The sequence below is a fragment of the Hyaena hyaena genome, unplaced genomic scaffold, assembly GCF_003009895.1.
Source record: "Hyaena hyaena isolate Hyena2069 unplaced genomic scaffold, ASM300989v1 scaffold_388, whole genome shotgun sequence".
Lineage (NCBI taxonomy): Eukaryota > Metazoa > Chordata > Mammalia > Carnivora > Hyaenidae > Hyaena > Hyaena hyaena.
In genome coordinates, this window is record NW_024081021.1 from 1547532 (window position 1) to 1569229 (window position 21698).

General features: G+C 44.6%; 1 protein-coding gene across 1 annotated transcript in view; it reads left to right on the forward strand.

The window, feature by feature from the left end:
- The window catches only part of TMEM178A (transmembrane protein 178A), a 51302-nt gene that overhangs the window by 17049 nt on the left and 12555 nt on the right, over positions 1 to 21698 (forward strand). The window contains exon 2 of the mRNA XM_039251260.1: positions 19885 to 19998. Within this exon, the coding sequence (XP_039107191.1) occupies positions 19885 to 19998 (114 nt within the window). The remainder of the gene's footprint in view (positions 1 to 19884; positions 19999 to 21698) is intronic.

Below are 21698 nucleotides of genomic sequence, written 5' to 3' on the forward strand. Positions count from 1 at the left end.
ACTGACTAATTTGCACTTGTTTAATCTTGCAAGCTTGGCAATTTTGGGAAGCCTCCCACATCCCCCATCCTTCCTCCCCATAGGCTCACCTCAGCCATCCGACAAAGCCAAGGATGTTACTTCAGCCATCTTAAAAAATTACCACTGGGTTTCTCTAAGCTTTTCTGAAGTAAATTAAGTAATTAATAAGCATCGTATAGGTCGGTCTCTCCTAGGGCTCTCTTTGCTGTGCTTTCTGGGTGCCCCCCAGAGAAACGGTGAAACCTGGTGCTTCCTGGGACCACGGCTCCATTGGCCAGCAGGACAGGAGCTCATCCCGGTTAGGAGGGAAGCAGGAGGGTCTAAAATCTGCAGCTGTGGCTTCATCCAGGATCGCGTGTAGGTACCTCCTGAGGGTGATAGGGAGGTGTCGGGGGAAAGCCACAAGGTGATCTGTTATTAGAGAAATGGGGCTACATGTGCCACCCCTGGTGGCGTGGAAGTTACGTGTGCCACGATTGTGTGCCACCTGTGTTAGCTTTGTCCTCCCTTTTAACACAATCAGCGTGGGTGACGATGGGCACAGGTGTGGAAGCAACTTCCACTTTCTTCCAAACTAATGCTGACCCTGCCTCACTTCCAGAAAAATGCTGTCATACTTGAGCTCAGGATTCTGGAATTACAGTCCCTGTAACAGTAGAACGCGTGGCCTTATTTATCCGAGGCTTCAGATTGACCTCTTCTATATTGATTTGGGATGATCATCATGCAGTCTGTTGGGCTGTTCCTAATTATTCTGGCTATCTTAATTATTGGATTGTGCATGATCTGTTCTGTTCAAATAATTTCTCAGCAAAAAAGAATTGAACCAGCTGAAGAGTGTGTATACATCTACCTCGTGCCTATCTGCTCTGCCTCTAGCCCTCTGTGTCATGTTAAATGAATCATTTTTGCCTCCCTGTTTTTCATTTTCCTCTCTGCGAACACAGAGAGAGCGATATGATCTTGTGGCTTAAGATTTAGGGTCATTGGATATCAGGCACTAGCAAAATGTAAATTGTTGCCACCTAGTTTGATGGGACCGTTCATGCTGACTTTATGTCGTTTAAATCTGATATTTTTCTCATTATGAGCGTACAAAAACACATGCTCATTGTAGAAAATGCCAAAAACTGCAAAGAGGAAAACAAAAATCATTTATAACCTTGCAACTTAGTTACAGAAAGCCTGGTAAAGCTTGATTTCTTCTCATCCAGCCTTTACGCAAACATATACACAAAGACGAATTTGAGGTAATACAATATATATAGCTTTGTAGCTAGCATTAAGCCACAAGAACTTTTGCAGTTTTCAACATTTTTAATATGTGCATAGTATCTTAACGAGTGGACGCCCAGCCTTCTAGTTAACTATTCCTTCTGACTCGCCTATGTCCTCATCTCCCTTTCTTTTGCACAACGGACACAATCATCTATCTGAAATAAAACTTGATGCTATCACTGGCTTGCTGAAGTCCTGCTGTGGCTCCTGATAACTTACTGGATGAGGCTTTGCAGTGGGGAGAAAGAGCTGGGCTCCCAGCTGCCTGCTAACCTCCCCTTTCAGCTCTTTATTCTTATCGCTCTCGGCCTCACGCTTCATGCTTGGCAGCACTGAACCTCCTGTCTGTCAGTCCCTGGAAACGCTCCTTCCCTCTGCACCTATGCGTTAGCTCTTCCTCTGTCCGGAATGCCTATTCCTTCCCCTGATGTCACCACGCATGACCTGGCTGACACTGACCAGCTTTAAAACTCACTCCGGGACAGGCATCTCTGACTGGCCCCCATCACTGGGAGTGTGTTTCTCTGGGCGGTTCTGTAACAGCCTGTGTGTGTTTCCATCACTTAAATGACTCCTGGCCCCCTCCGATCCGTTCTCCGCACAGAGGCAAGAATGACGTGTTTTATGCTTGTTTGTTTCAAAAACAAGCAAAATCAATTCTGAGCATGTCATCAATTCTGATCGTTTGTAATCTGTGGCGACTCCCATGGAGGCTCACGATAAAGTCTCAACCCGCCTTCGGGCTGTCCGTGTTCTAGCCGCCACGCACCTGTCTAGCAGCATCTTCCCTGACCCCCCCCACGCTCTGCACCCCAGTACCGCAGACCTTCCTCTGGTTGCAGGATTTTTGTTTTGTACCACAATACCTGAGATTCGTTGTCTCAGCACTTTGAAGAATGAAGAGGTGGCCACAAAATGAGCAGCACACTAAAGTTTGGAGTATAAGATTAGACAGGAACAATAGCAGGAAAGCTCTCTGTACAGAAACGGGACATTCGAGAGTGAATGCACGTGAACTATAGGCAGGGGTCCTTGTTCTATAAGGTTCTGGTGAGCCCTCCTCCTTCCCTTCCCCCTTGTTCCTTCCCAGGTCCTACCCTTGTTGACTGGATAGCTCTACGTGCTGGGTTGTCCATTCCTGATTGGCTTGTTTTCATTATATGAGGAGTGGTCTACGGCCATCTTCTGTCAAATTCCTGAGGGAAACCTGAGGGGGAGTAGGTGGGGTCTGTTACATTCTTAAGAGGCACTTGATGCCTGGGGAGGGGGGTTGCTGTGGTCGGCCGCTCCCAGCATTGTTCCAAAATGTGTGTTTCTCCCCACCCAGGGACCTCAGGTCCTATCCTTTCCATCTCTGCCTATTTCATCCCATCTTTTCCTATCATACTTTTCAAAGCCCTTTCCATTCCCCTCCTTCTGCCCCAAGAGAATATTCCTGCCCATCCTGGAGACCTCAGCCTTCATGGACCACCTCCAGCTTTCCCCCCGTGGCTCAGTCATCCTGTCCTCTGTTCTCAGAGAACTGTGTGCTGCTCCTTCACGTCAGAGTTGTAATTTTACATCTACTTGTGCTATTATTTCAATAATGCCAGTGTCTTTTACTAGACCCTAAGCTCTCTGAGGGTAGGGCCTGTATTCATTCTCATCCACTTCATAGATAGGATTGGATTGGGGAAAGAATGCCCAAGTCCGATAGCTGAGGTTAGACAAAGTCTTCAGCAGATCGGGCTGGGTGAGACCAGCTCAGTGAGATGTGACCAAGGGGGGCAGTGCAGGAGCTGTGGATTAAAGGTGGTCCTGCGTAGAAGTGGCTGCTCCTTAGGTCCTGGGCATACCCGATGCAATCAATATCATCAGCTCCATTTTACCGGTTAACGAAGGCACAGAGAATCTCATAAAGGTAGCAGTGATAGGGCCATAATTTAATGTGGAGCCGTCCTTCGGGATGGGGAGGCAGCTGGGAATGAAGGACAGGCCGGTCCAGGCTGTCTGCTGGGAAGTGACGTGTCCCGGCTCGCCTTCTGGCAGCTGGCTGGCTCGTTGCGTGCTATGAAACCGGCCAGGCAGCGAAGACTTGCAGCCAGCAGCAGGGAGCTGCGTCTGCAGAGGCTGCTTTCATCGCTGCACAGTTGTGCCCCACCCCGGCAATTAAGGGTGCTCTCCGGGTGCTTTTGCCTTGTGCTACCCAGGTGGGGGCTGCTGCTGGCCAGGGGACCAGGATCCTCCGAGGGCACCGTGCCGAGTCGTGGGCAGGAAGTCACCAGCTGCCTACACTGAGGAAGCAGGTACTCCGAGCCCTGCAAGGAAACCGAGGTGGCCCTTCCGCTTCTAGTCCAAGGCTTTTGAAAGTCACCCCCACCGGAGGCTGAGAACGTGGGCTTCGCTGGAACACCGGACTTCTAGCCCCAGGCTTTGAAGACCCAACAAAGGCAAAACAGAAGTCTTCTGGCAAAGGAGAATAATCCAGAAAGGATGTTGCCAGAGAGTTAAAGAAATGTCTTCAGGATTTTCTTAAATTAGGTTTTCCTTTTGATTACCTAGTTATCCTTCAGAAACTTGGAACAGTCCCATTCCTTATCAACATACTCCTTGTCAATTATGCACAGGCTCAGGCTTATGGTGCCGAGGGTGATGCTTAAGTGCTAGGCAGCTGGAAGTTTTCCCCTTGGGTTGCGGGGAGTGTCAGGAATGCTAATGTGCTGTGCTCTGGGCTGAGCTGGTGGCTGGACGCAGAGGCCTCGCAGAGCTCAGTGGGGCCTGGGGGCAGGGCGGGGAGCAGATAAGAGGCTCAAGGTCGGCACTGCCCGTCCTGGGGGCAGGGTGGCTGGCCCCACTGAGTGATCTGGAGGGCTCAGCGTCAATCTTGAATTTTTGTGATTCCGGTAGACCCTCGCCCTGTCTCTGGTTCTTCACACTGCGTTCTCAGAGGATTGACACGATGCTTAGCAAAACTGCTTATTGGCACTTTTATTTTTCCTTTCTGTCTGGCTGTCTCTGTCACTCATGCTGCTTGAGGTAAAACTAGGGCTGGAAACATCGTGTGGGCATGTTCTGATGAGATGTGGGCTGGAGTGTGGCCGGGCAGGGCTCGTGCGTGATGAGAGGCGACCTTGGTGAGGCGCAGGTCGGGAGCGTTCGCAAGCTATCCTGTCCCCTCCACGTCCTCCGACGAGGCTTCCTGGGGCTGCCTGTGAGACGCGCAGGTGGTCAGAGAGAGGAGTCCAGCTTCGCCGCCCGCTGTCACTGGAACTGGACCAGAAGTACGTTTTACGTTTCGGGCTCCGAGCACTTGACGGTTATTTTGACTTTGAACTATGCGGGTGGGTGGCGAGTAGTTGTAGGAGGAAGAACGGGGACTTGACTGTGGCGTGTGGAGCGGTGGGGGTGGGCCCTCTTTCCCCACACAGAGATTCCCAAATGGATGGCGGTTCCACTTTGGCCAAGGGCGAGATTTCCCCTTCCCACCCTCGCTTTAGGTTTTGAGCGTCGCCCCGCCAATCTGGGACTCAGGCACGTCCGGGCTGGGGCTCTGGGTTCCAGAGAGATGCCATCTACCCTCATTCCCAGCCACTGTGCTCCACCTTCTTCTCTCTTCTGAGCCACTCCTGTGCCCTTCTGTTTTTCCTCAGCCGTCCTCAGGGGTTTTAGGCATCTGCCTGCCTGCTCAGCAGGCAGGGAAAGAAATCTTTGCGCACAGAGGTTTGGACAGTGGTTTCCTCGAGTCTTTCCTTCTATTTCCTTGTGGGCAGCATGAGAACAAAGGAAATGGAAATATACAAATAACATTGCAGTAAAAGCGATAATAAAATTGCAGTAAAAGCCCATGTCTGCCTGCTTTGTCCTTGTCCCTTTAAGGGGACTCATTAGGCACGATCAGGTGTAGTCATAGTGATTCACATCTGACAAGGTCTGTTAGGTTATCTGAGATTGCCTTTGGAAGGAGATGCAAATTCCATGCCAGCTCTGCTAGCCGTGGGACCTCAGACAGATTATTTGGCCTCACTGAGCCTCAGTTTCCTCCTCTGTAAAACAGGTAGCTACAGACTCTATCTCATGAGGGACATGTGAGTAAGGCTCTGAGCATAGAGTCTGACATAATATAGCAAAGCTTCAGTAAACTATTATCACAACTGTTTATTTCAAATCTGTATATTTTTGGAGAGCGCAAGTGGGAGAGATTCAGAGAGAGGGGGACAGAGGATCTGAAGCAGGCTCTGCACTGACAGGCTGACAGCAGCGAGCCCGATGTGGGGCTCGGACTCACGAATCGCGACAACTATTTAGTTATGTGGCCGTGGCAGGCCACTTACGTGGTCTGTGCCTTGTTCTTCCTATTTGTAAAAGGAATGGAATGTTGTCCTTATGTAACGTGTAAGGATGTGTGATGAGACCCTCTGAATGCAGCATAACGGGCTATATGATAAATAAAAGCATGATTACACCATTTTCGTATAGACCACACTAAAACAATTCTGGTGGTCCCACGCCTGTGCTTCCCTGGCGGTGGTAGATTTACGTCATGACTCAGAGGTGTCTGTGAGGTTGCTGGAGGATGCAGCACACATGGGAAATAGTGGGAAAGGCTGCCAAAGACAGAGGGTCCTGCGTGGACTGTCATCTTCCTGCTGATGCTTCAAAAAGGCTCTGGAATTTGGTTTCTTCCTACCATAAGGTTCTTGCTGCTGGAAGGTGGTGAGTGCCCCCCTCCATTGTTCTCGTTGGCAGTGGGTCTTGGATAATTCATTCAATTTGGAGATTTTATCCCCCTTCACTTCTTGTGTCTGGTGTCTTCCCGGCCACCTAACTATCAGGGGGCTGGGGAGGGGAAAGGACATGAAATCAGACTTCTCCGTTTTGCTTGATCATTGCTCATTCTTGATCATTACTTCGAAAAAGTTGAAAATGTTGTTTCCAATCAATTTATGTAGGTTTTTGAAATTGATTTCAATAGCCTACCGAAGCCCAAGAGTACAACTCTATCAATTATGGAGGCAGTAATAGAACGGGCGCTCTCTATAGATCCTGAAGGCTGGCTCTAAAGGGCTCCTAGTTTCCATTTATCTTGATATGTATCTGTGACACGTCTCATCATAAATCCAGCGGCCCATCTGGTGAAGGGGACATAAGAACATTGTTCATGGTAGCAAATATGTTTAAATTTTTTCACAGTTTGAGCAGAGCCATTACCCTTGTCTACACTGCCATAAATTAGCTCTACCAAACATTGCTTCCCTAATCTCCATATCCACCAGTAATTAGTCAGTTCAGCTTGATCCAGGGTTCACTGTCATAAAGGAAACAAACTTCTGAAAGTATAGCTCAATTAGGAAGATTCTATCGAGGCACCTGGAAGCCGCCAAGAGTGCATTGTTTTTAAGGATAATTTGCCCTGGAACACTGCCAACCCACTCCACAATGGGCAACCTTTCTCCAGTAAGTTGCTCTTTTCTGAGTATTTGGGAAACTGCTAAAGTCATCAGTAGTTAAGCATCCCCTTATGACAGGTGGGAGCTCTCTCTCTTTCTCTCTTTCTCTCTCCCTCCATCCCTCTCTCCTCCCTCCCCATTTCAGAGTCATGGCATTTTTGTGGAACCATATTCTAGATTCAGAAAGTGGGTCCTCTGTCTAGAAGGCACTTGCGAAATAAATGTTCGTTGAACAGATGAATAAATGAATCAGTGAAAGAAAGACTAAATAAGGAGACGATTGACTCTTGACGGCAAAGGGTAATGGCTGATCCTTGGCCCCTAATTTTTTCCCCAGATCTGGAGGTGAGGATGAGGTCCCTCAGGTCAGGGCTCAAACTTTACTGGTGCTGCTTACAAAGACAGCAGGAAGAGGGAGTGGACGGCCGCTGCCCCTGGGCACTAGGCGTGGGTAGGACACTTCATATATATATTAGCTCGTCGGTCCTCATGCCAATTCTGTGAAATTGTATTACTTCTACTTTCCAGATGAGGGACTGGAGGCTCAGGGCGGTTGAGTTTATTGCTCTAAGTCACACAGCTGGTCCCAAAACCAATATTCTCGTTTACACTCTTGAGTGCTGCTTCTTCTACACACCTATTAAATGCAAGGAAGACCCGGCATTGGGGAGTACGCAGGTTTAAACTTCCGATTAAAAAAGTTGTATTCGTCGATGTCCGTATTCCTGGAAAAAGTCACACTGGAAAGTGGATGAGTAAAGCTCAGGTTTGCTTCCCACACTGACTGGCTGTCTTCCAGAATCCAGGAGATCTAAACTTCAGGTGTGTGTACTAACGACAGCTTTAGGCTCGAGGGGCTAGTAACACAGGTTTTGTTCGGACTGTATCGATCTCTCCGAGGTCAGCATGTCATGACCTGAGCAAGAGTAACCAGCAGCAACTGTCGGCCTGTCCCTGTAACCTAGTATCCCCCATGGGAAGGGAAATACCACTGTGTACTGAGCTGGAAGACCCACTGAGCCAGTGGCTGTATTTGGTCTCACATGAGTCGGGGCTCAGGGAACAAGGTAGGGGATAGGGTGTCGGTTCTTGCTTGCGTCTGCCTTCTCACCAATGGCATAGTCGTATCTCCCACACTGGCAACTCTGAGATGGAGAAGAAAGAATGGAGCCTGTCTCCACACTGTGGTTCACCATCTCCTGTTAGAGAGAGAGGGTAAAGGGAAGGAGAGGCGAAAGTGGAGGGAGAGAGAAGCAAGCAGAGAGCACTGTTAGGCTGAAAGCCCGCATCAGCTACATAAAATCACATCCTGTCTTTAATCTCCAATTCTGAATCCATGTCCTAGCAGCTAATCACCAACTGCGTGCCATCATGGTTTTGAGAAGCTGAGAATCCCTGGTTTTGATTTTTTAATTGTACTTTTATTGTAGATATAACATAATAACTACATAAAGGAAATGTAAAAATGGATTCAGCAAGCCAGTGGTCTTCCACTGCCTTAACCCCGTGACAACTTCCACTTGTGCGCAAGATCATGTGTGTTTGAGCTCTGGTATTTCAGGTTTGCTCCCCTGCTTCCCCCCCCCCCCCCCCCCCCCCCCCCCCCCGCCCTTGTCAACTTCCTGTGGTGATGTTTACTCTCTCTGTAGGAGGTTGACTCTGTCAAACTTGTCGCTGAATCCTCTCTCTTTGGCCCCTAGAGATCATGTGTTTACAGTTCAAGGAACTCACTAGAGTTTTGCCTTTAAGGAATAGCGCAGTTGTCTGGGCTTGCTCAGGTAAAAAAAAGTAGTAGTAGCAGAATAATAATAATGATGATGATGATGATGATGATGAAATTAACACTAACAGTATTTATATGAATGCCTCATTTTTTAAAAAATGTTTATTTTATTTTTGAGAGAGAAAGACAGAGCATGGGTAAGAGAGGGCCAGGAAGAGAAGGAAACACAATCCGAAGCAGGCTCTGAGCTGTCAGCACAGGGCCTGACATGGGGCTTGAACTCACCAACTGTGAGATCATGACCTGAGCTGAAGTCGGACAGTCAACTACCGGAGCCACCCAAGTGCCCCATGAATGCCTCATTTAATCCTCCTCTGAGATAGATGGATTACCCCCCGTCTATATATTACAGCTGAGGAAAGGGATGTTAAGAAGCTTGCTGAGGACACACAGCTAGTGAGTGGTGAAGCCAGAATGCAAATCCAGGCTCTCTTGCTTCAAAGAGGATATAGAGGGGCACCTGGGTGGCTCAGTCGGCTGAGCATCCAACCCTTGATTTTGGCTCAGGTCATAATCTCGCGGTTCATGGGATCGAGCCCCGAGTCGGGCTCTGTGCTGACAGCTTGAAGCCTGCTTGGGCTTCTCTCTTTCTCCCTCTCCCTCTGCCTCTCTGTCTCTCAAAAATAAATAAACCTTTTTTTTTTTTTTTTTAAAGAGAGAGAATAGAGTGAACACAGATAAGATTCCACACAAGTGAGATGGTGACTCTCTGTTAGTAATAAGCAACAAGAGTGGCAGAACAAGCTGATGTGTTGTGGAGAGAGAGTATAAACAAGAACGACTTTCCCACCTGCCAGGCACTTGCTCTCAGTTGCTTTTGCTTCATTTGGAGTCTTATTCCCCTTCATCTGGAACTTTCCTGTCTCCGGTCCAAGGGCCACCAGCCATGTGAGACTGCTGAGCTCTTGGGATGAGACTTGTATGGAAGGAGCTGTGCGTTAAGTGAAAAACAGCAGATTTCGAAGATTTGGTATGAAAAAAGTATGTCAAATATCTCACTAATAGGGATGCCTGGCTGGCTCAGTTGGAAGAGCAGGGGCTCTTGATCTTGGGGTTGTGAGTTCAGGCCCTATGTTAGGTGTTGAGATTACTAAAAAAATAATAAGTAAACTTGAAAAAAGCCTCACTAATACTTTTCCAAATATTGCTTGTATGTTAAGTTAAAATATAATACAATTATTCTTGCCTACTTATTTTTGTAGCATGGCTATTGAAAAATTTGACCATCTGTATATGACTTGTATGGTATTTCCACGGGACAGTTCCATTGTACAATCACTAATGTTGTACCTCTCGTCTCAGTCCTGGAGACCTGATGATGGGTTTGCCCTCGGGGTTTGACTTCAGGACTGGTTTTGGCCATTTGAGGCTTAAAAATCAATGCTAGACCACTAACCCTACTGTATTTGGTTTATTTCTCTAAGTGGGGGCTGTTCATACATACCCCTTAAAGGAGGCGACAAGGAAGACGTTTTCTTTTGTCCGCGTAGCGCCTGATTCCCTCTGAAATTAAATCTCTCTGATGGGAACATGGCAGCTCCCCTGCCCTGTGACCCCATGATGGGATCTTCCCTTTCAGACCGGGATGCGTGGCGGCAGAGCTGGTGCGAAAAGAGTTGTTTATTTTTCCCGCCACGGGCCAGTTATGGAAATCGAAGTCGCCTCTGAAATGTTTTGGGAGACCACGCAGACTGCTCACTGACCCCTTCATCTGCTGGAGAACCTGCAGCAATGATTATCCTCCTGTGGTCAGCAGCCGTTGCTGCCACGGCTCTTACACGTCAGGGACCCAGAAAGAAGTCACAGCCTTGGCTCTTAAGGAGCTCGGAAAACTCAGAGGGAGGCAGACTCTCTGATCTATTAAGAACTGATCAAGAGCCCGATGGTGAGGCTCAGGCTCTAGCATCGCAACGCCAGAGAAGGGAAGTGAGCTGCGGGGGCTGGCTGCCGTGGTCCTTCCGGAAGGCATTTCAAACGAAGGCGTTGGGCTTGAAGGGCATAGAGGCTTTGGGGTTGGTCCAAGGTGATGGGTGTATAGCTATAGGAAGAAACAGGCACGACCCTGCCAACGCGCATGTCTGGGAGGGGTGGAGATATAGCCCTGGGGACCAGTTGCGGTCAAAGTAAGGGGGCTGGGGGGCAGGGATAAATGACAAGGGCTTAGAGCCTGGATGTGAGTAGGGGGAAGCCAATGGTCTCTTACTGCATAGAGGCAGGTCAGAGACAGATGATGAGAAACTCAGGCTTTACTACTCTCAGGGGCCACCAGAGATTTTCTGATCTTCTGTTTGCCCAAGTGTAGAATTTGGTACATTGGCACAGCATTACAGCTATTTAATAAACAGTTATGTGGCATTTACTATGTGCAGGGTACTTCATTTTAAAATAAGTACATAATTCTACAATAAATACCTAATTACATTAGGGGAGGTAAAATTGTGTCCCACTTGTAGTAATCAATTTACAGAAACATATTAAGTGGGTGGTACTGTAAATGGCAGGCGACTACAGCAAAAATCTTATTTTTTATTTTATTATTTTTTAATTTATTTTGAGAGAGAGAGTGTGAGCAAGGGAGGGGTAGAGAGAGAGAGAGGGAGAGAGAGAATCTCAAGCAGGCTCCGCCCTGCAGCACAGAGCCCGATGTGGGGCTCGAACTCACGAACCTGTGAGATCATGCCCTGAGCCAAAATCAAGAGTCGCACGCTTAACCGACTGAGCCACCCAGGTGCCCCTGATAGCAAAACTCTTAAGGGTTGTCATAGTCGACATTACAGAAGGGCACCTGAGGCTCCAGGGGCCCCAGCTCTTTCCACAGGAGATTTATCCAGCAGTGGCATGAGGGTGGGTTGGAGGGTGGAGAGAACAGCGGTGAGGAGACCCGTTGCCAGCTCTTCAGGAGCGAACTGACCGGAGACTTGCCCTGAGCGTTGAGTGGAGAGGAAACATGAGAGCTAGACCGCCATTCAGGCAGCTACTGTATGTGTTTGTTCATCTCTCTGTACACTTGGGTTCATCTGCGATGCACATTTGGGGCACAGACTCCTAGTGTGTGTGGCAATAGGTCTGTATGGTGAATGCAAGCAGCTGCCAAGAGATATTTCGTAACCAAATGCTGACATTTATTGAGTGCTTCCACTGACTGCATCCCGTGCTAAGTCCCTAAATGACCTCTTTCAGTCCTCCCAATAACCGCAGAAGGCATCTGCCATTCTCTCCCCCTCTTTACAGATGAAGGAACAGAGGCTCAGAGAGGTTAAGTCATTTGCCAAAAGTCACACAGCCAGGTTTCAAATCCAAGCCTGTCAGATTGCAAGGCCTTTGGCCACCACATCATTGCCTGGTACTAGTGACTTTTTACAGCCTCTTCTGCTGTTTGTTTCTCACGTTTCTCTCTCATTTAACCTTGAGTCTGGGTTTCTGTGACTTAGCTTAGAATTTGATTCATCTCCCTAAGCACCAGAAACAAGATATTCACCAGACCATAAACCCCATTCCTAACCTCTGTGCAGCATATTTATGTATCTTCTTTTGTGGCTTATATCATCGTTAAAGTAGCTCTTCTTGGCCCTTTAAGAAGCTAATTAATCACTAAATATAGATCACAACTTGTTCTTTTCAACCCTCTGCATGTTTCTTCCCCCCATTGTGTGATGCCATCTGGTGCTATGAGCTCATGTTTTTTGTGTTCCTTTTCAGAGAGCCAGATTCATCGCTCTCTATACCCAGAAAGCCAGTTAATTTCAAAGTTTGCATGTATGGCTTTGAAAACATTGGAATCTAATGCCTCCTTGTGGATTTCCACAGTATCACTCTTTAACATAACGCCACATGCAACTTGTGTCTTTACCGCCATCCACATATATACACACACACGTCTTTTCATCAAAAGGACCTAATTTGTCTTTGGCAAGCGGACAAGCAGCTACAGGTCTTTCCCTGTGTGATTTTTGTCAAGTTTCTTTTTGTCAATTTAAAGTGTATGCTGTAGGAAGCCAGACCTTAATAATATACCTCTCCTTTCGAATCTATTGAACTTTCTGAGACGGCGGCGGGACAAGGGTTTAAGAACAAGAAAATATAACAGCTAACGCGGGCCTCTGACACTGCTGCTGATCTGTCCTTCGCTCCCACTTTCTCTCCTAATTCTGCCTGGAGTCTCTGATCATCTTCCAAGGGAGTGGAGCACAGGAGCTGTAGACTCTTTTCTTGCAAGCTCAGCTGAGGGGCTCTGGGCTGGCCAGCAGGCTCCCAATCAGTGGGATTGTTACGTACTGCTTGTTCCTGTCCAGTCCAGACCTTGTCACTCTCCACACCTCTTTTCTCTTCTCGTGTCAGAGCACTTGGTTTAAATTTAGCCTGGGAGCCTAGCGGCGAAGGAAAGGTAATTTGGCTACGTGTGCACTGCATACCTCACTCCTGGCACATGCTGGATCCCCCGGGGGAAGCGGGAGGGCACTGGCCGGCTGCCTTCCTCCTTTGCATGGCTCTTCCTCTTGGAATCGTGACTGTGCCCAGCGCGGGGCTGAGATGAGCCCCGAGAATGTCCCCAGTGATGTAAAAGGAACCATATACTTCCTAGCATAGAAGCTGCCGTAGGGCCTGCCCCTCTGACTCTCAGAGAATAGCTTCTACTCAGTCCACACTGAACAAGTTTCTGCTGTTCAGTCTATACTCCATTTGAGCATGAAGCAACTTCTGTGAGATGCAGGGAAGATGAAGTCACTGACTCAGCCATAGCGCCAATCCAGTCTCCAAATAGCATAATCGAAAGGTATGGGGAATATATAGAGACAGAAGCCTCAATTAAGTTTTGTTTCCCAAAGAGCACATGTTGTTAATGACACCAAAAAAAATGTGGGTGCCTGGATGGCTGGGTTGGTTAAGCCACTGACTATCTCTTTTTTTTTTTAATGTTTATTTTTGAGTGAGTGAGAGAGATAGAGAGAGAGACAGAGAGAGAGAGACAGAGCATGAGTGGGGGAGGGGCAGAGAGAGAGAGAGACACAGAATCCAAAGCAGGCTCCAGGCTCCAAGCTGTCAGCACAGAGCCCGATGCAGGGCTCGAACTCATAATCTGCGAGATCATGACCTGAGCCGAAGTCGGATGCTTAACCGACTGAGGAACCCAGGCACGACAGCTCTTGATCTCGTGGTTGGGGGTTTAAGCCCTGCATTGGGCTCCATGCTGGGTATGAAGCCTACTTTAAAACAACAACAACAACAAATGAAAAAAATATACTTTTCACTTTAAATTGACAGTTTGCTTAATAACTCTTTCTAACCAACCACAGAATTAAGATGCACTTCTGAAAGATTAAGGATTTCTAACTTTCTTGAGTGACTAGTATACAAAATTTGGGTAACAGCATACATGTTAAAGCTCAGTTACTATTTTGCACTGTGGCCATAAGCTAGTTGCTTAACGTCTCTGAACGTCAAATTTTTCTGCCTACTTAATGGAGTGAATCATACTATTTTTTAATCTGGTTCATAGGGTTGTGGGTGAGTATCAAAATCAAATAGATTTTGTCAAATGCTTTTTCTGCATCTATGAAATGATCTTGTGGTTTCTGTGCTTTATTCTTTTGATGAGAATTTATTTTATTAATTGATTTTCATTGTTGAAAATGAAACCTGTTGAAACAGATCTTGCACTCATGATATCAATTCCACTTTGTCATGATGCACAATCCTTTTTATATGTTGCTGAATTCAGTTTGCTAGTGTTTGTGGAGGAGTTTTGCATATAATATTCTCAAGGAATATTTTGGAATATTCTTTGCTTGTGATATAAATACTGACCTCATACAATGATTTGGGAATTCTATTTTTTTTGAAGAGTTTATGAATGATCATTATTATTTTTTAGATATTTGGTAAAATTCACCAGTGAAGACATATGGTCCTGGGCTTTTCTTCATTGGAAGATTTTAATTGTAAAGATTTTATTTTTAAGTAATCTTTATGCCCAACACGGGGCATGAACTCACAACCCCAGGGTCAAGAGTGTCGTGCTCTACTGACTGAGCCAGCCAGGCACTCCATCATTGGAAGATTTTTAGTAAGTCATTTACTAACTCAATCTCTACCTATTATAGATCTTTTCAGATTTTCTATTTCTTACTCGAGCCAGTTGTCATAGTTTGTGTCATTCTACAAATTTCATCTGTGTAATTTGTCGGCTTATAATTTTTTCATAGTATTCTTTTACAATCGTTTTTATTTCCATATTGGTAACGCCCTCTGTTTTAGTCCTGAGTTTAGTAACTTCAGTCTTCTCTCTTTTTATTTTGGTTAGATTAACTAAATTTTATTAATCTTAGTGCCAATTTTTGGTCTTGCTTATTTTCTCTGTTCTCCTATTGTCTATTTCATTTGTTTCTATGGTAATTATATAATCTATTTTCTTCTGCTTGGGGTTTAGTTTGCTTTTCTTTTTTTAGTTTCTTAAGGTAAGAACCATTAAGTTCTTGATTTGACATCTTGTTTTTTTAATGTAGGCATTTGTAGACATTTATAGCTATAAATTTTCCTCTAAGCACCACGTTAGCTGCTTCCCATACATTTTGGTACGCTGTGATTTTGTTTTCATTTATCTCAGAATGCTTTTAAATTTCTCTTGTGATTTATTGTGTGAACACTTGGTTGTTTAGGAGTGTGTTACTTAATTTCCACAAATTTATAAATTGCTCAAATTCTCTTCTCTTACTGATTCTAATTTCATTGTAGTATGGTCAGAGAACATACTCTGTATGGTTTTAATAATTTTAAATGTATTGAGATTTGGTTTATTGCCTAACATATGGTCTATCCTAAAGAACGTTCTATGTGCACTCAAAAAGAGTGTGTATTCTGCTGTTGTTGGGTAGAGTGTTCTATAGATATGTTTTGTCTACTTGTTTTAGAGTGTTGTTCAAGTCTTCTATTTCCGTGTTGATCTTCTGTCTCCTTTTCTACCATAACTGAAAGTGGGATATTGACGTCTTCAACTATCCTTGTTGAATTGTCTATTTTTCCCTTCAGTTTCTGCTTCCTGTATTTGGGGGGCTCTGTTGGTAGGTACGTGCATATGTGTTTATAATTTTATAAATTCCCAGGGGATTGACCTTTTACCATTCTAAAATGTCTTTGTCTGTAGTAAAAAATTTTTGTCTTTAAGTTGATTTTATCTGATGTTAGTATACCATTCCCGTCTCTCTTTTGGTGGTTGCATGGTATGTCTTTTTCCATACTTTTACTTTCAACCTATTTGCATTTTTGGCTCTAAAGTGTGTCTCTTGTAGACATCATATAGGTGGATCATGTTGTTTTTTTTATAATGCCAATCTCTGTCTTTTGATTAGAGTGTTTGATCTGTTTAGATTTAATGTAATTCCTTATAAGGGAGGACTTATGTCTGCTGTTTTGCTACTTGTTTTCTGTATGTTCCTCTATTCTTCCATTACTATCTTCTTCTGTGTTAAATAGATGTTTTCTAGTAACCTCTTACATTCCCTTATGTTTTATTTTCTCCCTATCTATCTATCTATCTATCTAGTAGTTGCCTTGCACATTACAATTACCATCTTAATTTATAACAATCAAATTTGGGTTAATACCAACCGAATTTCACACAGATGTAAAAGCTTTGCTGCTTTATAGCTCCACTCTCCTCTCCTTTGCATGGTTATTATCATACAAATTACACTGTATGCTCCTCAACACAGATTTACAATTATTGGTTAATGTTTTGTGTCTTTTAAATCAGATAATAGAAAAAAAGTTACAACACAGATAGTACATTTATATTGTCTTTTATGTTTACCCATGTCATGACCTTGACAAATGCTCTTTTTTTTTAGTGTTTCTTTTTGAGAGGGGGGCAGGGAGGTGCAGAGAGAGGGAGACACAGAATCCAGAGCAGGTTCCAGGCTCTGAGCTGTCAGCACAGAGCCTGATGCGGTACTTGAACCCACGGACCATGAGATCATGACCTGAGCTGAAGTCGGATGCCTAACTCACTGAGCCACCCAGGCGCCCTGAGAAACGTTCTTTATTTCTTCATGTAGATTCATTTACTGTACTTTCCTTTCATTCAGAAGGATCCCCTTTAGTATTTCTTGTTAGACAGGTCTGCTAGTGACATAGTCTCTCAGTTTTTGTTTAGCTGGAAATGTCTTAATTTTTCCTTCATTTCTGAAGGATGACTTTGTTGCATATAAAATTCTTGACGAATTATCTTTCTTTCATTGCTTTGAATATGTCATTTCACTCCCTTCTGGTTTCCATAATTTCTGATGAGAAATCATCTTCTACTCTTTTGAGGAACCCTTGTATGTGATAAGTTGCTTTTTTCTTGCTTCTTTCAAAATTTTCTCTTTGGCTTTTCTGAGTTTGATTATGATGTGTCAGGGTGTGGCTTCCTTTGAGTTTATCCTATTTGTAGTTCATCAAACTTAGATGTGAGTGTGTATGTTTTTCATCACATTCAGGAAGGTTTTGACAATTATTTCTTCAAATATTCTTTTTCCTCCCTCCTGGGACCCCCATGATACTTACATTGGTGTAATTGATGGTGTTTCATAGATCTCTGAGGCTCTGTTTATTTTTTATTTTGTTTATTTATTTATTTATTTATTTATTTATTTATTTATTTTTCCCTCTTCTTTCTTAACTGTTTTTCAGACTGGATAATCTCAGTTGACTTATTTTCAAGTTTGCTGATTAATTTCTCTTCCCTTCCAGTGGATTTTTCATTTCATTTATTGTGCTTTCTAAGTTCAGGATTTCCATTTGTTTTTTGTTTTGTTTTGTTTTGTTTCTTTTAATCCTTACCATCTGATATACTCTGTTTGGAAAGACATCGTTCTCATACTTGCCTTCAGTTCTTTGGATATGGTTTCCTTTAGTTCTTTGAACACATCTTAAACAGTTGATTTAATGTCTTTGTCAGGTAAGTCCAACATCTTGGTTTCCTCGGTGATAGTTTCTACGGACTGGCTTTTTTCCTTGTGCATGGGCCATGTGTTCCTGTTTCTTTGTATGTTGTATACTTTTTTAAATTGAAAACTGTGTATTTAAAAGATATTACGTAGCAACTCTGGAAATTAGATTCCTCTTCTTCCTCCCCAGGGTTTGTTACTATTTTGTGTTGTTACTGTTGGTTTCTTTAGTGTCCTTCCTTAACTGATGGCTTAAAGTCTTTGTCATACTGGCCCCGGAAGTCTCTGCTTGGCCAGCTGTGGGTGAGGCTAATGGACAGAAATATCCTTAGCTGCCTGAAACTAACAAGTCTCAGTCTTAGCTGCTGGGCTCTGTGTGTCCTTTGTGCATGTCCTCAGCTCTGCCCTAGCCTTCACTCCCTGCTTATGCAGAGCCTCAACGTCAGCCTGAGGATGAATAGCAAGTGGAATGACAGTTTTGAAAAATACAAGTGCAAGCTATTGATACATTTGCTGCATGTTATCTGCTATTATTCTCATACTCGATTATTTGTTCTTTGTAAGCCCAGGCATTTTCTGACTCCTATGTAAATATCTAACTTACGTGCCTTAGACCACACACCTACTGCCATGGGCCCATGTTGAAAAACTAAGGAGAAAAATAAAAAGAGCTTTGAACTTTGAGAGAATTGGTAGTTTCGTAAGGAAAAAAAAATTAAAATCTTCCCCAAAGCAGAGACGGTTTTGGGGCAGTGTTGCTCAAAGTGAGATTCAAGGACGGCCCGCCTCAGAATTACTTGGGATGTTTGTTAAAGTTCACGTTCCTGGCTCCATCCCAAATCTTTTGATTTAGAATGTCTTGCGTTGGGTCCATCCAGGAATCTACATTTTTTTATAGCTTAAAAAGTTTTTTAAATGTTTATTTATTTTTGAGAGAGAGAGAGAGAGAGACAGAGCATGAGTGGGGGAGGGGCAGAGAGAGAGAGAGAGGGAAACACAGAATCTGAAGCAGGTTCCAGGCTCTGAGCTGTCAGCATAGAGCCTGACATGAGGCTCAAACCCATGAACCATGAGATCATGACCTGAACTGAAGTCAGACGCTTAACTGACTGAGCCACCCAGGCACCCCCAGGAATCTACCTTTTAAACTAGCTCCCCATTGATTCTTAAAAGTACATACTACTGCATGAGAAACTCTTTAGGGAAGATGATCCTATAGGTGCCTTTGCATCGCAGACTGGCTCGTGATACAGACTGTGCTCAAATATTAATGTCCCCCTTTTAGTGCCGATTTCTACAAAAATTTTACTTTATTTCTTTTTTAAAATTTATTTATATATTTTGAGAGAGACAGACAGCATGTGTGGGGGAGGGGCAGAGAGAGAGGGAGTGAGAATCACAGCAGGTTCCTTGCTGTCAGCACAGAGCCCGACATGGGGCTTGAACTCACAAAACCGTGAGATCATGACCTGACCTGAAACAGTCAGATGCTTAACCGATTGAGCCACCCAGGTGCCCCCCCCATTTTATTTTATTTTTATAGTTAATTAAATTCCAGCAATTAGACATTTATTTGCATCTATGAGGATTTTTTTTTAAGTAGCTGCCAGGGTTATCATAGGATTTAGGCTGAATCATGGGGCTCAGAAGATTTTAGGGGAAAAATAAGCCCATATTTATTTATGCAATAAAAGCATGGGTTGGGAGGGAGGGTGGAAGAAGATACTAGATAAAGCAATGGATATACTTGCCCATTTCAAAGTATTGTGCCTAGGGCTGGACATGCAACCAGAAAAGGTAGGGAAAGTTTCTCCTTTTTCCTCTCTACTTTAATTTTCTTTTTCCTCTCTGCTTTCAGTACTACTCTTTCTCTTGGGACCCAGAATTTAGGTCAGTAAAATTTGTACGAAGGAAATACGTCAGCTGCCCGGGGGTTAAATAGGCTCTTGAGGGTTGGCTGGTGACGCATCACCACATAGAGATTTGTTTTCGTGGAATAATGTCTTCTGGTCTCCAAATAACACGCTTGCTAATGAACTTTTTGATGCATCCCGTTTGCAAGTTTGAGATTGGCTCAAGTTCAGACACACGTAATTTACCTGGGTTAACTTAAAATTTTAAGCTGATTTCCCCCCAACCACGTGTATGCTTTTAGGCCATTTCTCCTTGAGGAGTTTTGTGTTTAGTTAATACAAACACAGCGTTGACAAACAATTTGGGGAGTTTAGATCCTTATCAAATTCAGCACGTTCGCAAGTGAAACACGATTGAAAAAATTATTTCACGTTTTAGATGCGTACTGCTCTGACTTGCCTGTGCTACTGAGAGTCATGACGAGACCCTTCCCCCTCCCCCCAGTCAGCCCAGTTCAGGACGCATCTTGTGCTGTAGATCTCTGGAATTCTCTTACCAATGCACAGACCAGTAAATCGCGTTTCTCATTTCCTTCAAGGTATTGCACAGCGATGCACAGCTATCAAGTACCACTTTTCCCAGCCAATCCGCTTACGAAACATTCCTTTCAATTTAACCAAGACAATTCAGCAAGATGAATGGCACCTACTTCGTGAGTATTTCTGGGAAAGGGTCAGAGAGGAAATGGTGTCTTTCCGCACAAAAAGTATTCCCGCCAGCCCTCTCAGGTTTGAACGGAAAGATGTGCGGATCCTATGTGGGCCTCTGGGCCCAATCCTACTTGGTCAGAGAGACCCAGGGTGTCATTTCACTAGGCTGCGGTCACAGCTTGTTTACAGATGGAATGTGTGAAAATCAGGCCTGAGGCTTTGAGAGACAGGGAAGTGTGTGTATTTCAGCCCTGGGGGCACGCTGCCTCTTGAACCTTTTCTTTCCCAAGTCATTGGGAATAAGGATCTGCTCTGCCACTTGGGTTAGTAAACCAAGGAGATTATACCTTAGGTACACTCCGAATAAATAGAATGATAGAATATTCATTTTAGCTACCACGTCTATCTCAGACCTTGGTATTTCTGCCAAAATATTGTGATGAGTTTATGTTGTAATTTTCTCGGAGGACGTCTGTTATCAGAGGATATCTCAATGGTGGGAGGAACTACTCTTTTTCACTGTCAGGAAAATGTGAAAATCTAGAAAAGATCATGCCTCGTGACACTAAAGAGGGCAGATACCTACCTGAAAATCGTTGATTCATGCTGCGTAGCGATAGGTGACTCAGGAAAGCAGAGAACAAAACAAAACAAAACCCAAAAACAAAAAACAAAAACCTAGACCCTAATCTGGGGCTGACACTGTCATTTGCCAATGAAATACGCAGCAAGGACGTTGGTGACAGTGTTTGGGTGGCCAAGGCCACTGCGGAAGATCAAGCAGAATCTCATTTTGCCAGGAAATCTCTGCAGCTGAAAAGGCTCTGTTTTGAGCTTCCCACCCGTGCACGGAAGCGCTTATGACACGGCTCCCGCAGCAGGGTCGATGTCACACACTCCCTGGCTGGCCGATTTACATCTTGGAGAGTCATTGGCTGAAATGTGATTTATTCCTTAATGCTACAACTCCCTGAAAACTCTTTCTTGTTGGCTGATCTTAACAAGCATTTCTCAGCAGATCTGAGAGTTTTATCGAAGTGTTCCCACGTCTGAATTCTTCATGGGCGTGTTTGGAGTTCTTTGCCTTTAAAAAAATTTTTTTTAATGTTTTATTTATTTCTGAGAGAGAGAGAGAGAGAGAGAGAGAGACAGCATGAGCAAGGGAGGGTCAAAGAGAGAGGGAGACAGAATCTGAAGCAGGCTCCAGGCTCTGAGCTGGCTGTCAGCACAGAGCCTGACACAGGGCTTGAACCCACAAACCGTGGGATCATGACCCAAGCCGAAGTCAGACACTTAGCCGACTGAGCCACCCAGGTGCCCCTGGAGTTCTTTGACTTAATCAACAGTCTAGAAAGCCACTCGGTCACTGGTTTCTGTCTGGTGAGAAAAGATAGTCATAGGAACCTGAGAAAGAACTCACCTCTGTACTCAAGTAGTTCGTGCCCTGCTGTTGCCCAGCAAGACAGTATTTGAGTGTACCCTTAATCCTCTTTGCCGTTCTTCCAGAAAGAGACTTTTGGCATCTGCATGCATAGCCCTTTCTGAGAAAGTGATAGTTGGTGATTTGTACCATGTTTACCAGATACGCTTAACATGTCTGGTACTAATGCAAATTCTATGTGGATTATATCTGAACCTTGTGCCTTTTAATGGTCGTAGACAACAGAATTACTACTTAAACCACAGAGAATTTAGGGAGTTG